Here is a 15236-nt window from a genome sequence, read left to right on the forward strand (position 1 = left end):
GATATTGGAATAGTAGAGGGAATGATTGTGGTTGTAGAAAATCGGGGACCCTTTTGAGATTTCTGAAAAACTAATATAATAATAGGAAATAACTTGTAATGTAATAAAGAAAGATGCGATTTTGACATTCGAGAAATCCATTGTGATACATGTAATGTAACGTAATGCACCTTAACATCAATGGTCTGAGCTTCCCTGAACTGTTTTTGGTTTTTTCTTGACAAAAATTCTTGGGGCGTGGGGGAGTTTTTATGAGGCTGTGGTCTCTTAGGAAAAAGCACACTGTTCCTTTTCTGCTGGGGCGCGAGGAAAAAGTTGACAGTATCTATTTGTGTGGTTCTTGTTCTTTTGTACTCTCTCTCTCTCTCTGCCCTCCCGCCCCCTCGTGTTGATAATGGGCACTGCTAAGTGTTCTCGTCTCCTTTTCTCCATCTAGCTATATGTTGATGTGTGACCGTCTGTAAACGGTGGAAGATTTGGCTGGGGCGCGTTTTATGGGTGATTAGAGTTTTTTTTTTTTTTTTTTAAACTTTTCTTGCTAACTTGGTGAATTTGATTGAGGAGGGCTGCTTTAACGGTAATCTTTGAGGCGTGTTTATATGATCTAGAGGCGTTTCATAATCTAGAGAGGAGAGAGAGAGTGCCCTCTTTAGCAGATGGGTGCTAATATTGTTGCGGCTATGATGTGGTCTTGATTCGAAATGGCGGCGGTGAAAGAAATTGTTGGGATTCCGTGGATCAAATCCTTGTGCAGTTCTGTATGTGTTTGTGTATATACTGGGATTCTTTTACTTGTACTGATAGGTGGATAGTTATGGAGGGCTCCCACGAGTCTGGGTGGCAGAGGTCTGATAGTTCTAGGGGGTTGAATTCTTCATCATTCTTGGACAGGAATCGCGGAGTTCGCCGTGCAAGCACTGTCAGGTCGTCAGATAACAATACATCCCATGATTCTGGCTTGATATCTGTAAGAAAAGGGAGGGAAAGAACTCCGGGCCCACATATAAACAACCACAGAACTCAGGTTGAGGGCATTGGGGAAGGTGGCACAGCGGGAAGACTCCTTGTCCAGCCAATAAACAACCACAGAACTCAGGTTGAGGGCATTGGGGAAGGTGGCACAGCGACTCCTTGTCCCTTGTCCAGCCAGTGGAACGCAGAGATGTTAGCTTGAGACAGTGGTTGGATAATCCAGAAAGGAAAGTTGATGCCCTCGAATGCATTCACATATTTTCTCAAATTGTAGATATAGTTAACCGCACACATTCTCAGGGAATTGTTGTTCACAATGTTCGTCCCTCGTGCTTCATCATGTCCTCATTCAACCGCGTCTCTTTCATAGAGTCTGCTTCTTGCTCAGATTCAGGTTCGGATTCTCAGGAGCATGAATCAAACAGCCAGACGGCTGAGTTTACGGGCTCGGCTTCACGTTTGCCTTGTGATTCACATTTGCGCCAGAACTCTGGAACTCAGTTAGATTCCCATGGTTCTCGACTCATAAGGACAACAGTTAATGCAACTTCACAGATGAACTCTGAGGCCAGTTGCTTGCAATCATGCTCGGGTCAGGCTATGCATGCCTCTGAAGCGACTGGCAATGATAGAGCAGAAGACAAGCAGCATTCTTTTCCTATGAAACAAATATTGCTCTTGGAATCCAATTGGTACAGCAGTCCGGAAGAGGTTTCCGGTGGTCCTAGCTCTTATGCATCCGACATTTATCAACTTGGTGTCTTACTCTTTGAGGTCAGTGAGGGAAGATCTCTCAAATTGTAGGGAGTTATTTTTCTTGGCTGCCCTGGTTATTGGTGTAGAATTTGATGAATTAGAAAGTTTGATTGCATTAATTTCAAACATCTCATTGATATAGATTTTTAATTATGACCAGCTATTTTGCACTTTCGGTTCACTGGAAGAGAAAATCACAACTATGGCAAGTTTGAGACATCGTGTGCTCCCTCCACAGATGCTTCTTAAGTGGCCTAAACAAGCTTCATTTTGCTTATGGTTGCTACATCCGGAGCCAAGTAGCCGGCCTAAAATGAGGTAAGTTTTGTAATAGCATGTTGACTGACCAATGAAGCTTCAGTTGATATTTGGTTCTGTTTCATTACTTACCTTCTGTAGATAAAGATTCTTGCTACCCTACTTCACCAGCAGGATTATGTGCTCCTTTGATCATGGACTTATTTGAGTTGGTAGTTTATGTATGGTTTAAAATAGGAAGAGATTAAAGCTTTCAGAATATTATTTAGACAATAATAAATAGATGAAGTTTCTTCATTTATCAGCAGATTGTATTAATTTCCAATTGCTTTTGTTGATTTATTCTCTGTGGTTGATTCTGCCAGTCTCACCACTCAATTCAGTAATTTCTTGCTGACGTCTCTTCTAGTACACTTCTTCTATGAGTCTCTAGACGATGAGGGATGTGCTTTAATTCAGTTAGTATTTTGTCTTGTCAATTCATTGCTTATTCTTATACTTTCTCACACTATGTTTAACAGTGAGCTATTGCAAAGTGAGTTTTTGAATGAACCAAGAGATGACATAGAAGAACGAGAAGCTGCTATAGAGCTTCGAGAAAAGATAGAGGAGCAGGAGTTGTTGCTGGAATTTCTTCTGCTGCTGCAGCAAAGAAAACAGGTTGCCGCAGATAGCTTGAAGGAGACGGTATCCGTTATATCTTCTGACATAGAAGAAGTGACAGAGCGGCAGGGAGCTCTCAGGAGAAAAGGAGGCTCAAGCTTGGATTCGGACAAGAACTCAGCTTCAGCCCCCAATTCAATGAACACAATGGACGATGATGATTCTGGTAGTTCAGGGTCCAGAAAGCGAATTAGGCAGGGTTTGTATATCAATAAGCCAGATGAACCTAACGAACATAGAGATGAATATCAGACGTTAGAGATGTCTGCTACAAATCAAGGAAGTGTTCTCTCCAAAAGTTCTCGGCTGATGAAGAACTTCCGGAAATTGGAAGCTGCTTATTTTTTGACAAGACGCGGAGCTGTTAAATCCACATGCCGAACATTGGCCAGACCCTCTCCAATCAGTAGTGATGGTAGAGGATCTATTGTAGCAACCGAAAGAAGTTCTATCAGCAACCCATCATCAAAAGAGCGGTATACTGAGCTTAGGCGAGTTGGTTGGGTAGATACCTTCCTAGAAGGGATATGCAAGTATCTATCTTTTAGTCAGCTCAAAGTGAAGGCAGACTTAAAGCAGGGAGATCTTTTAAATTCATCCAACCTAGTATGCTCCCTTAGTTTTGACCGTGATGGGGAGTTTTTTGCAACTGCCGGCGTAAACAAGAAGATCAAAGTTTTTGAGTATAATTCAATCTTAAATGAAGAACGTGATATTCATTATCCTGTGGTTGAAATGTCAAGTAGATCAAAGCTAAGCAGCATTTGTTGGAATAGCTACATTAAAAGCCAAATTGCTTCGAGTAACTTTGAAGGTGTGGTGCAGGTAAATTACATTTGAAAACCTTAAGTCTTTGTTTTTGTTTCTCACACCTTGACCATCATTCATTTTCTTGATATATTATCTAGGTTTGGGACGTTACGAGAAGTCAAATTTTCAAGGAAATGAGAGAACATGAACGGCGTGTGTGGTCTATTGACTTTTCAGTGGCAGATCCAACAATGCTGGCCAGTGGGAGCGATGATGGTTCCGTTAAGCTATGGAATATCAATCAGGCAATTCTATTTTTGCACTTGGTGGATGTCAGCTTTGAAACTAAACGTACTACAGCATCTAGTTGCCATTGCTGTGTGTATTACATTGTGGATGTGTAATAAGTTGTTTTTCTTACATGGGTTGCTACTGCAGGGAGTAAGTGTTGGCACCATCAAGACAAAGGCCAATGTCTGCTGTGTTCAGTTCCCCACAGATTCTGGCCGTTCTCTTGCATTTGGCTCCGCGGAGAATAGGATATATTACTATGATCTTCGTAACTCAAAAATGCCTTTATGTACTCTAGTTGGGCATAACAGGACAGTGAGCTACGTGAAGTTTATTGATTCAACAACTCTTGTGTCGGCATCAACAGATAACACATTAAAGCTATGGGATTTGACAATGAGCACATCAAGAGTTCTTGATTCTCCTCTCCAGTCATTTACAGGCCACCTGAATGTAAAGGTATCTTCTTCCACCCTCCTCCTTTAAAATTGCTTAAGTTTATGTATGCGGTGCCCACTTTTTGAATATTTAATTTGCGCATTTACTCAGCAAGGTTTTCGGGGTTGCCACTCAAAAGCAGGCTCATAATCCTATTACTTTTATTGCTGATGATACATTAAAATATAGAAATAATGAAGATTGCCCACTCTATTTTTATTCACTTTACTTAAATACTTTTATTTTTTATAACCAACTGCATCTAATTTTCCCCTCTGACCTAATTGTGGCCTATTTTTCTTATTCTCTTCTGTCAACAAAGATTGTGGTCGTGTTTGATGACTGACAATAGACATCTCTGTATTTCAGAACTTTGTTGGCTTGTCTGTATCTGATGGTTACATTGCAACCGGCTCAGAAACAAATGAGGTATCTTAGATAGTCACTTTATGTTGGTACTCCTTAGTGCATCCAGCTATTTGTTCTTATTATATATAATTCTTATATATGTTCTGGATATATGTGCTTTGTGGTGTACTCTGTTGTAAGAACACAACTCTTTACTTAAAATTGATGATCTCACCTCACTGCCTCTTGGTCCTGACCTATATCAGAACCAAAATTAACCGAATAAAAGAAGAAAAGTTATGAGGCCCACAAATGACGGTGCTCGTGTGAACCTTTCCATAGGTTTATCTGTTCATGTGTACTTTAGGTTGGATAATGATCCACAGAAATGAGATCTGCATCCTTGGGATCTATCCAGTTCCCTGGTAAGAAACCTTCAATACTGCGGCGGTGAGATGAGAAAGCTAGGAGGAATTGGTTGAGTATGCTGCATGTATGTCATTGTTTATTCACATTCTCCTGCAGCATAATGACACCGTGCTCGTGAGCTCGATCCCCAATAGCTACTCTTTTTTGTTAAATTTTCAGATAGTGAATACATTCTTAGAGGGGGGAAGACAAGGAAGAAAGGAAAAAATAAAAACAATAAAAAATGTTACAGTTTACAAACTAGTGAAGTAAAAACATCGTGAATAACTAAAAAAGAAAGTAAGAAAAAGGAACATGTGATAGATTGAACAAATTAGTGAAGTGAAAACATCCTGAAATAACTATAATGGCCCTGGTGGAGTTGATACCAGATGCATCATTGCCAGGCATGAGAATGTAAAGTGTCCACTGTGAAAAAGCTTTTACCGATAACCAGAGTTGAGTTATATTACTTGTACTTTGAACTTGGTCGACTGAAATATACCATCCTCAATTTGTTTTCACTTCAACTTGCATTTTAATCAATGACAAGTAAATTAAGGTACCATGATTGTCTAGCTTGAGGTCTCTTGACCTTCTTATGAAGTGTAAATTCTTAAAGTGCATGGGAATAATAACATTTGATGCTTCTATTTTTGGCATAGTTTGGCCCTTTAGATGCTGCTATGTTCTGAGGAAATCTCATGAGCTCAAAATTAGCATACATATGTGTTCTCTAATTGTTTCTGAGATACTTTACAACCGTACAGGTTGTTGTTTACCACAAGGCTTTCCCCATGCCCGTTCTCTCGTTCAAATTCAATAGAACCGGTGATGAAGTGGACGAGACTGCACAGTTCATCTCATCCGTGTGTTGGCGTGGACAGTCTCCCGCCTTAGTTGCTGCAAACTCTGTAGGAAATATTAAGCTTTTGGAGATGGCTTAATTTGGTGAAGTACTATCCAGAGTAATTCACGACCGACTTGTTATCGCCCCAAACAAATTTTTGCCTTAGTTTGTAGCGGAGATATTTTAATTTGAAGAATGAGATTCATCTTTTGTACAAGTATATTGTAGATAAATATTAGGAGAAAAGCGGATCCATCGAGATTGAGATGCGTGAAGGTGTTATACATTGATTTTTCTTTGTATATGCTGTAATTTTTACAGTTCTGTGCATATTTGGATTGATCTGATGTCTGTTATACCTCTCTTAGCTTATAAACTTTGCAGGGTCATGAATGAACAGAAATTACTGCTCGTTAAGGGGTGCAATGTATATTTTTGGAGTAACTTTTTTTGTTAACGTTGGTGTTTATATGTTCAAATTCTAACGAAAAAAATTCAGGTGTAAATAGAGAGTTTTTGGAGGGGTATAAGTGTAATTCTAGAAAAAAGAATTCGTGAAAAGGTAATTTTGTATTTTTAGAGACAGACTTAAGTGTGTAATTAATCCATATTCTAAGGTAGTTGCTCTAAGAGACTAAAATGTGAAACTACCTTTATAACCAGCCTATGTACATGAAGAAAAGAAGCCACAAAAATTGGGGCTGTGGAGCTGTATCTTCAATCAAGTATTCTAATGCATTATTGGAGCTTGAGAAACACCAAATGTGAATATTCCCTTTTTATACTACCTCGGACCAAAATTGATACAATAAAACCTAGGTACACTGTTCTTGGCCGGACTGTGCAGACGAGATTAGTTTATCTATAAGTCCCCGAAGCCTACCTGCACCAGGACCTGGTTTGAGCTTCGTTGGAGTTCCAACCTTGGAGCAACGCGGTTTGCCTGCACACCATCCACCCATCGTGAAGCTCCCGTTTCGTCGCCTGAGTAATGATTTGTCGATTTTGTCCAGGACAGGAGTGTCCTGTCGGAACTTACGTGCAAAAGCAGCACCACTGGCAATCATTTTCTCGGTGTCGTTTAGGGAGAGAACGTGAGGATGCTGTTGTGGGGGGTTATCCCAAGAAATGTAGTGCATGTCATGGTTGAGAACGGTTGGGATAAATTCTGGGATGTTGCAGATGACCGTCTGAAAATAGCCCTCGGGGGAGGAGAGGAAATTCGAGTAGTACATAAGAAGGGTTCTTGGGAGATTATCCCAACCCCATATGATGTACTCGACGAACGCCCGTGATAAGATCATCCAAGCTGAACCTGCAGATAGTGAAGGTAGTGCAATGGAAGTTGTCAAGTATTCAGGCATATTTACCAATCCATACAGAACAAAGACTGAGAAGTAGGCAATTTTAGCTTCCTATGCCTTAAGAGTATGAGAATTTATCAGCAAACAACCGTGAACCAAGATTTCAGGGCAAAGGGAGCTAAGATAATAAACAAAACTTTGTCATCAGTGCTCGACATGCACAGAAAATTAAAGAAAGGGTCAGATGCACCAAAGTTGAATTGTTGAATTAGGAAATGAGATGCATGTACTAACCAGTGAACAATTTGAACGCGGTAGGTAAGTTTCTGTTAGGTGCGACCCAAAATATGTCGGACTTGGTTGTCTCATAGAGTCCAGGATCAACAATCAAAGGCATTGCCCTGTGAGTCCTGCAACAAGACCAAGTATAAGTCAGCACGCGTTTGTGGCCTTGTCCACTTGAATGAGACTAACAAAATACAATGAGAACTTACGCTTTCCAGCCTAAGTCGCTTGTGTGTTCCATGAAATTGAGTCCTCGTTTCAAGTCAGAAAATGTGTACAGAAGATCTGGAACAACAATCCAGTTATATCCAAAGATTGCTATTACAAGAACATCACTGCACTAGCTCAAATCCCTTACAGAATCAGAAAGGAAAGAGAACTCACCGTCTTGAGTCACTAAAGGGTAATCTGAGGCACTAAGGTTAATAAACCAATCCCAATCTTTGTGTTTCTTCAGAAGAATCGCACATGCGTGCAGAGTATTAGCAACCATGGTAGGCCCTCTATACGTCACCATATTCGCCTTTTCATTCATATACACATTCCCAACTTTTGTGAAAATAGGATGCTTTTCCACCCGAGATGCGAGTTCAAGTCTCTCCTCTGGTGGTGACTCGAGATCCAGATGAACAATATAGTAGTTCCATGGATGATACAGAGCATGAAGAGTCCTCCAAAGTTTCTCTAAATCACCTCTTGATCCGGAGATCAGATATGCAAATTTTGGAATGGGAGGACGAGCAGGCGGGCTCGGAGCTTGGCTAACCTTTGCCTCGGCAAAATTGGGGATGGTTTGATTCGTCAAAGCACGAGAACGAAACAGAGAAAAGATCGAATTGATTGTGTTTACCGAGGACACAAGCCCCATATTGAAGGAGGTCGCAAGAATGAAAACGCAGACTAGTGAACTTATAACAAGAGGGAACACCCACTTCTTCTCGGCGTTCAAGTGCCCCATTGCAGAAATTCAGGATCATGAATTCCACCAAGAATTCCCAGTCACAGTTGAATTACTCACTCTGTTCTCATCAATTCAACAATTTGTACACACAAGTACTCAATAATCGGCAACTGCTGACCCCTACCGATTATTTCAGACAAGGATCAACGTTCTTTGATCCGACCCGAAATTTCTTCTCTCCTCAATATGAATATAGCTGTTGAATGAAACAAGAACAACCCATTAACATATAAAAATGTCTGGCCTCATTACATTAATACTGCAACAGACTCTCAAACAATAATGTCCAACAAAAGACAAAAGATGTCATATACTGATAAGCACCCAAATGCAAATTATATGTGTAAAACCAATGTCCCTCATAAAATATAATTTGGCAGAAAAGGACAGGCATGCAACATCAATAAAATCGAAACAGCAACATTTTCGGCCCAGAATCTACGTAAACAAATAGCTAAATTCTTTGCCTCTAAGTTATCAATCGCGTCTGTGATAAGGACCCAAATTCCAATTCAAGATCACAAGATAAATCTCCAAAAATGTTATTTCAATTAATCCACCAACAGTTAGAAACAGTGAAGAAAGAAAAAACCTAATTTGAGAAATTGGAGCCTTAGATCAATAAATCAACGAGTCAAGATACAATCCCGAAAATGAAGGGGAACACACAACAGCTGCGGCAAGAATTCAATGAAGCTCGAGGCATAATAATAAACTCATAAGGTACCCGTGAACACTTTCCACGCATTACAATCAAAACAGAGCTAACTCATATTCAAACACACACACACACACACACAGACGAGTACGTATACCACACAAATACGCATGTATACGTACGTGTACACAAGAAGAACATAAAAAATGACGAACCCTTTTGTTGGTACGTAATTATATCACGATGATGGAGAGAGTTTTCGCGTGCGGGGTAGAAAGAGAGAAAGGCATATTATATACAGAGTGCGAGGGAGAGAGAGAGAGATCTAGAGAGAGAGAGAGATGGATGTTTGTTTCATTATAGGAGATGGCGTCATAATGGTGGGCTCTCGTTTACATTTCAAGGTTACTGTGATCAGCATTTCATCACCAATACACGATACCCTGTAGCATCAGTGCGTGTAATCCGTCGCTTTTTTCTTGGGAGACGAAATTCAAAAAAACAAGAACGAGAGAGAGAGAGAGAGAGAGAGAGAGAGAGAGAGAGAGAGAGAGAGAGAGAGAGAGAGAGAGAGAGAGAGAGAGATCAGAAAACAAACAAGAATTACCAAATAAATAATTAGAGAAGAATTAGAAAATAAGAATCATGGTGATCTTACGTTAGACCCAGATCAGTAGCCTCCCATAATATTTTCACTTTTTCACACAATGAAAATCAGTCCTTCGTGGGGTGGGGTTTGTCTGCTGAGGTCAGTCGGACCGCACTTTCCTTAATCCTTGTTGCTTCTCTGTTTTTCCTTGTCCCAATCCATTTTTCTAGGTGCCAATCACTTCTTCATCCACAACTATTCGTCTCTTCTTCACTCAACCCGTCGCCAAAAAATAATTGGTATCAGTTACTAATTATTACCTGACGCTTAAATTCGAGTGATTCTCCAAAATTCGGGGCCGCCGTACGTTGTTCATAAATTTGGTAACTAATTCTATTAAATTGCAGTAAGATTTTGTTTTATTTTAGTAACTGTCTTTAATATTTGGTTACCATGAATTGTGATTGTCCATAATCCTTGCTTCTTCCATTTATCACTCCACTTTCTCATTTGTCCTTTTCTTTCGCTTTTTTTTCCCCTCTTCCCATATTTTCCCTTCAATCCTCTCTCATTCATACATAATTACATCATCGTAAATCAATATTGATATGTCGATACGAGAAATACATCAATATAATTAAAAAATAATAAAATAACTAAATTAATCAAACTCATAATTTCAAATTTATTTATAATAAATTAGTCTTAACTACTAAATTAAAAATATTATTTTTTTAATGACTATATATAAAAGAATGTGTTAGAAATTTTAGAAACTTATTATTTTTTCTAAACAAATATTGGTATGGTATGATAGAGATGAGTGAATATTTATTAAATTCTTGGAAAATGCGCGGTTGAGTTTTCATGGTAACATTAAATAGCCAATCGCACCTTTCTTGTAAGTAATGGTAAGCTTCAGAGTTGAGATTACAATTAGTTTTTTTTATTAAATACACAAATTTGCATTTATGTCGATTTATATAATAATTTGTAATTTATTATATTGTCTTTTTTGTTATGAAGTTATTAATGTATTTAATAAGATGTCAATGTGATTATTGATGAGTTTAGTTAGAGTTTCAATATCTTGATAATACATTATACGATGTAACTAATTGTTTCTATCAATGAAAAAATTGTTTTTAAATCTATCATCTTCGTTTTTCAATACATTGATCAAATTTAGATTAATTATGAAATGTCTTCACAATCCAATTTGAAATCTGTGAATTCCTCAACTACACTTGCAATCATAACGGTAATTATGAACGTGCATTTGATATTATTGTATCGAATCGAATTGAAAATTCGATATCCTAATTCCTCTATTTTACTATTCTTGATTCTGTTTTTATTTCTGTATTTTATGTCTCACGTTATACTAAAAACCAAAGTGGCCCTTATAAAATAGTTGGACTTTTTTATTTTAGTAAAACTTATTTTGCTATTCAAATTTTGTAATTAATATTATTTTATTATCTGAATAATTATAAATGACTTAATCATTAGCTAAAATTTTCCACGAATATATTACTTTATAGTTGAGTAATTAATTTTAAATTTTGAGGTGAGAATGAAATTGGCAAGTGACAACCTTTTCAAACTGAAATAATTAAAAGGCAACACTGTAATATTCCCGCCTACCCCACCGTCCTTTGAGGGCACGTGTCGAAAAATTTGGTGATTTTTATTATTATATTCTTGATTGAATAATGACTCATCACCCTCCCCATACTGTTTTTTAACGTTCCCCCCCACACTTCGCACGACACTCACAATTGGCCCCCTCCAACCACATATCGCTGTCACTGCTGAAAAAGTTGAAAGTTCGGCCCCATTCCGTAAACTTCATATTAACAATACACTTCACATGTGCACTGCATGTAATATTATTTATAATATATGATAAATTATAAATTTTGTAAAGTTGAAACAGTAAATTGACACAAAAAAAAAATTTGATGTCAAAATATAAAAACAGATATAATTCAAATAACAAAATATAATTTACCTTTAATATTATATTCGTAAACTAATACTTATAAATAATTTAATTAGTACTTAAATTTTAACATCAACACCATACTGATGCCCAAATGACATTTTTTGTAATTTTTTTTTTTTAATGTAATGACCATTTTATCGTAACATAATAAATATACGAAAATTTTTGAATAAAATTCAGTCTCTGTATTGTCTTTATTTACTTTCCATTCGTGTATTTGAGTTCTCGATCTTTATCATATTAAGACAAAATTTTTACTTTAAATATATTCCTTGAGTGGAATTGATTATTAAAATAAGTTGTTTAATAATAAATTTTCTATAAATATATACATATTTTTTTATATATAAAAATATATTGCCATATAAAGACGAGCTTGAACAATAAAAAATATTAAAAGATATCACAAGATTGATTTGGTTTGACCTTCAAAGAGGTTGACGGATTCTGGCCCTAAATATCAAAATTAGGACCTATTCATAATTTAATATGTTAAGATATTAATATTAAATATTTTTTTATTGAAACATTTAGATTTCTATGTGACCAAGTCATTTTATATGATATTAGGACTAGGTTAAATAATAAGTGTTGGGTTCGATTTTTTATTTGCATCAATTTAAGAATAATATTTTATGTGTAGGGTCTGTACGTGAAAAAGTGTGTAACGATAGTGACAATGGACGTTTATCCTCCCTACTAGTATAAATACGTATAAGCAATAGTTATATCGTTGTTATATGAGATTTTGTGTAATTACATGTAAATTCTAAAAATTATATTTAATATATAACGTTTGTTTTCATCCAATAAATAGATCTATCAATTAATGAAACAAGATGAGGAAATGAAATCACAAATTAAAATACAAAGACATTCTTTACTTTTCAACCATGCTCAAAATTTCCAACAATGGAGAGAGAGTCCACCCATTGGAATTTTATGAGGTGCGCTATATCAAGTTTCGTTGACTTTGAAAGTTTGAGTCTTGAGAACGTACAAGCCCGTGAAGCACGGGATCTGATTAAGAGAGCGATTATTTAATAAAATTGGTTGATTGTAATCCCATCAATATGTTATCGTACAACACTCTAAAATAATTGGCCCACAAATGAGGAATTTGGTTGCCACGCAATCTATTTATAGTTTGACAATTCGATTTTTCAATTATAAGATATTTTATTTAATATATACATGTTGGCTATGTAATTTTAATTTTAATATATAAGTAATATAAATTTTAAAACATAGAAATAATATGATTTTCTTTCGCATATATTGGTTGATTTTAAAATATCGATACAGTGAATAAGTATTTAGAATAGAATTGCATGATTGAGCTTGAATTGAGCAATCAATCCTAATCTTATAACGAGATTTGCTAAATAATAAAATAGTATTTTATTCTTACATACCATAAATATTTGTAAAAATAATAGTATTAAAATCTCGTATACTTATCATTAGGATCTATTTGGCTTTGTACGCAGTCAATTAAGTTTGTGATTATATTGAATTGCAGTTGTAAGTTCCCTTTTAGTCACGAAAAGTATATTTTGGTATGATTTCTTGTTAAGTCAGAAATAATTAAAATAATAAATTTCTTGTAATATAATTTTTACTTTAAAAAACATTTCCTTATCAAAGTCAAACTAAAAGGCATGAGGATTGATGCATTGCGATAGCAGATATAGGGACCGGCCCAGCTCAGCAGCCAGTGCTGTAGTTTATTTTGGGTGGTTTCCATCAATTTAATTAAATATCTTCTCTCCATCTCTTCCTTATTTTTCCACCGATTTTCATAGCTAGTTTTTTTAGCCAACTCAAGGGTTTAAGGAAGGCCAAATGGCCTTCCTTAGCCGGCACATAGTCATCCCTATTTAAGGGATTGATAGTGTGTGCTTACTGATATACTGATTTTTGGAGAGGGAATAGTTAGTTCGTGTGACAATAATTAGTTTCACAGTGAACCGGTCTCGAAAGATGGCTAAGAATCGTGAACCCGAGAAGCCCATGGAATCAGGGAAGGAAGAAGGTCACCAAGCTACTTCTGAAGACGCTGGCTCGCAGGATTCCGACTCCGCACCCCATCTGGCGCAAGTTAGCAAAAAGCCCTCATCCTCAACACTGGCAACTCCCAAGAAAGCCAAACCTCAGTCCTCCTCTAAACCCCAAACGCAGCCGCCTTCATCCTCTGATGAGGAGAAGAGTGGATCTGAATCGGAGTCAGACTCCGACGAACCAGACCCGAACGTCAAGCCCTCCAGTGACGGCGCTAGGAAGCTCAAATCCAAGGCCATTGCTTCGGATCTGGTGACTCCTGCTAAATCCACCGCCGCAAAACGCCCTGCCGAAGAGAAAGAAACGAATACTAAGGATGCTAAGAAGTTGAAGAAAAAGGCCGAGCCCGAAACTTCCGAGAAGAAATTGCTTTTCCAGAGGGTTTGGAGTGAGGATGACGAGATTGTGATTTTGCAAGGTATGATTGATTATGTGACCAAGAAGAAGTCCGATCCGGTTGCTGACTTGAATGCATTTCATGATTTTATTAAGAAGAATTTGCAAGCGGACGTGATTAGGAGTCAGTTGCAGGACAAGATTAGGAGGTTGAGGCTGAGGTATGAGAACAATAAGGGCAAAGAGAAGGAGGGTAAGGAAAGGATCTTTTCGAAGCGACACGAGCAGAATGTTTACGAGTTGTCCAAGAAAATTTGGTGGAATGAGAGTGGGAAAGAAAATGGGGTTGAAAAAGTGATGGGGAACGGTAGTGCACTGAGGAAGATTCCAAGCAAGAGGCCTTACACGGTTGAAAATGAGTTTCTGGAGTTTGTGAATAGTGATCTGGAGAGGCTGTTGCCAGCCAAGCGAGTGAATTCTGGTGGTGTGACTGTGGAGGAGAGGATTTTGATGATTGGGGCAGAGTATTATGAAAGCGGAAAAGGGCTCGAGGAGGAAAAAGAATGGAAGAAGCTGAATGTCGAGGAGATGGAGGTCTACCTGAGGCAGTTGGAGGTGAAGACTGCACGGGCAAAGCTTGTTCTGGATGCTGTGAAGTCCGGGGGTCACTGAAGCTGTAGACAGGTTATGTCATATTAAGCTTTAGGATTTTGGGTAATTTGTGTCTATGCTATGGATGGATTGTTAAGCTAATTCTAGTTTTTGGGTAATTTGAGTCTATGCTATGGATGGATTTTTAAGCTAATTCTAGTTTAGGTTTCTTATTTGGTCTTAAGTCCTTTTTTGTTTGGAACCCCTCTAGTTATGCATAATGAACTACTTTGGTGTTTATCTTAAAATGGTTGAAGGTTCTTTGGATGTTTGGTTTGTGTTTCTTTTACTTATCATTTGTCTTGTTCAATTAAGATCTCATCCCCAGCCGCAAGAAAGGTGAAAGGCAGAAATGCAAAGCAAGCCTTGAGTTTGTCAAAACTATAATTAGTGTAGTTGAATCACATCAAAAAAATTGTGAAAATGTAAGATACTAATTCGATTTTTCAATTATAAGATATTTTATTTAATATATACATGTTGGCTATGTAATTTTGATTTTAATATATAAGTAATATAAATTTTAATACATAGAAATAATATGATTTTGGTTCGCATATGTTAGTTGATATAGTAAATAAGTATTTAGAATACAATTGTATGATTGAGCTTGAATTGAGCAATAAATTCTAATCTTATAACAGGATTT

At 37.3% G+C, this 15236-nt stretch overlaps 3 protein-coding genes across 6 annotated transcripts; 2 read left to right on the plus strand and 1 right to left on the minus strand.

The window, feature by feature from the left end:
• LOC105165388 (protein SPA1-RELATED 4) lies at positions 158-6094 on the plus strand. Its single transcript, XM_011084379.2, has 8 exons — positions 158-1063; positions 1138-1746; positions 1889-2046; positions 2508-3474; positions 3558-3704; positions 3838-4149; positions 4498-4557; positions 5655-6094. Exons 1-8 carry the CDS (start codon positions 761-763, stop codon positions 5829-5831), a joined length of 2733 nt encoding a protein of 910 aa, XP_011082681.1. The 5' UTR covers positions 158-760; the 3' UTR covers positions 5832-6094.
• Positions 6370-9869, minus strand: LOC105165389 (beta-glucuronosyltransferase GlcAT14B-like). Of its 4 annotated transcripts, none has more exons than XM_011084380.2 (5): positions 9601-9869; positions 7708-8480; positions 7533-7608; positions 7333-7448; positions 6370-7049 (listed from the first exon to the last, which is right to left on the minus strand). In XM_011084380.2, exons 2-5 carry the CDS (start codon positions 8279-8281, stop codon positions 6550-6552), a joined length of 1266 nt encoding a protein of 421 aa, XP_011082682.1. In that variant the 5' UTR covers positions 8282-8480; positions 9601-9869; the 3' UTR covers positions 6370-6549. The 4 variants fall into 4 exon arrangements, with proteins under 4 accessions (XP_011082682.1, XP_011082683.1, XP_020550394.1 ...); XM_011084381.2 differs by lacking the exon at positions 9601-9869 and adding an exon at positions 9158-9448; XM_020694735.1 differs by lacking the exon at positions 9601-9869 and adding an exon at positions 9125-9448.
• LOC105165390 (probable transcription factor At4g00390) lies at positions 13264-14854 on the plus strand. Its single transcript, XM_011084383.2, has one exon. It carries the CDS (start codon positions 13523-13525, stop codon positions 14606-14608), a length of 1086 nt encoding a protein of 361 aa, XP_011082685.1. The 5' UTR covers positions 13264-13522; the 3' UTR covers positions 14609-14854.

The sequence above is a fragment of the Sesamum indicum genome, linkage group LG6 (assembly GCF_000512975.1).
Source record: "Sesamum indicum cultivar Zhongzhi No. 13 linkage group LG6, S_indicum_v1.0, whole genome shotgun sequence".
Lineage (NCBI taxonomy): Eukaryota > Viridiplantae > Streptophyta > Magnoliopsida > Lamiales > Pedaliaceae > Sesamum > Sesamum indicum.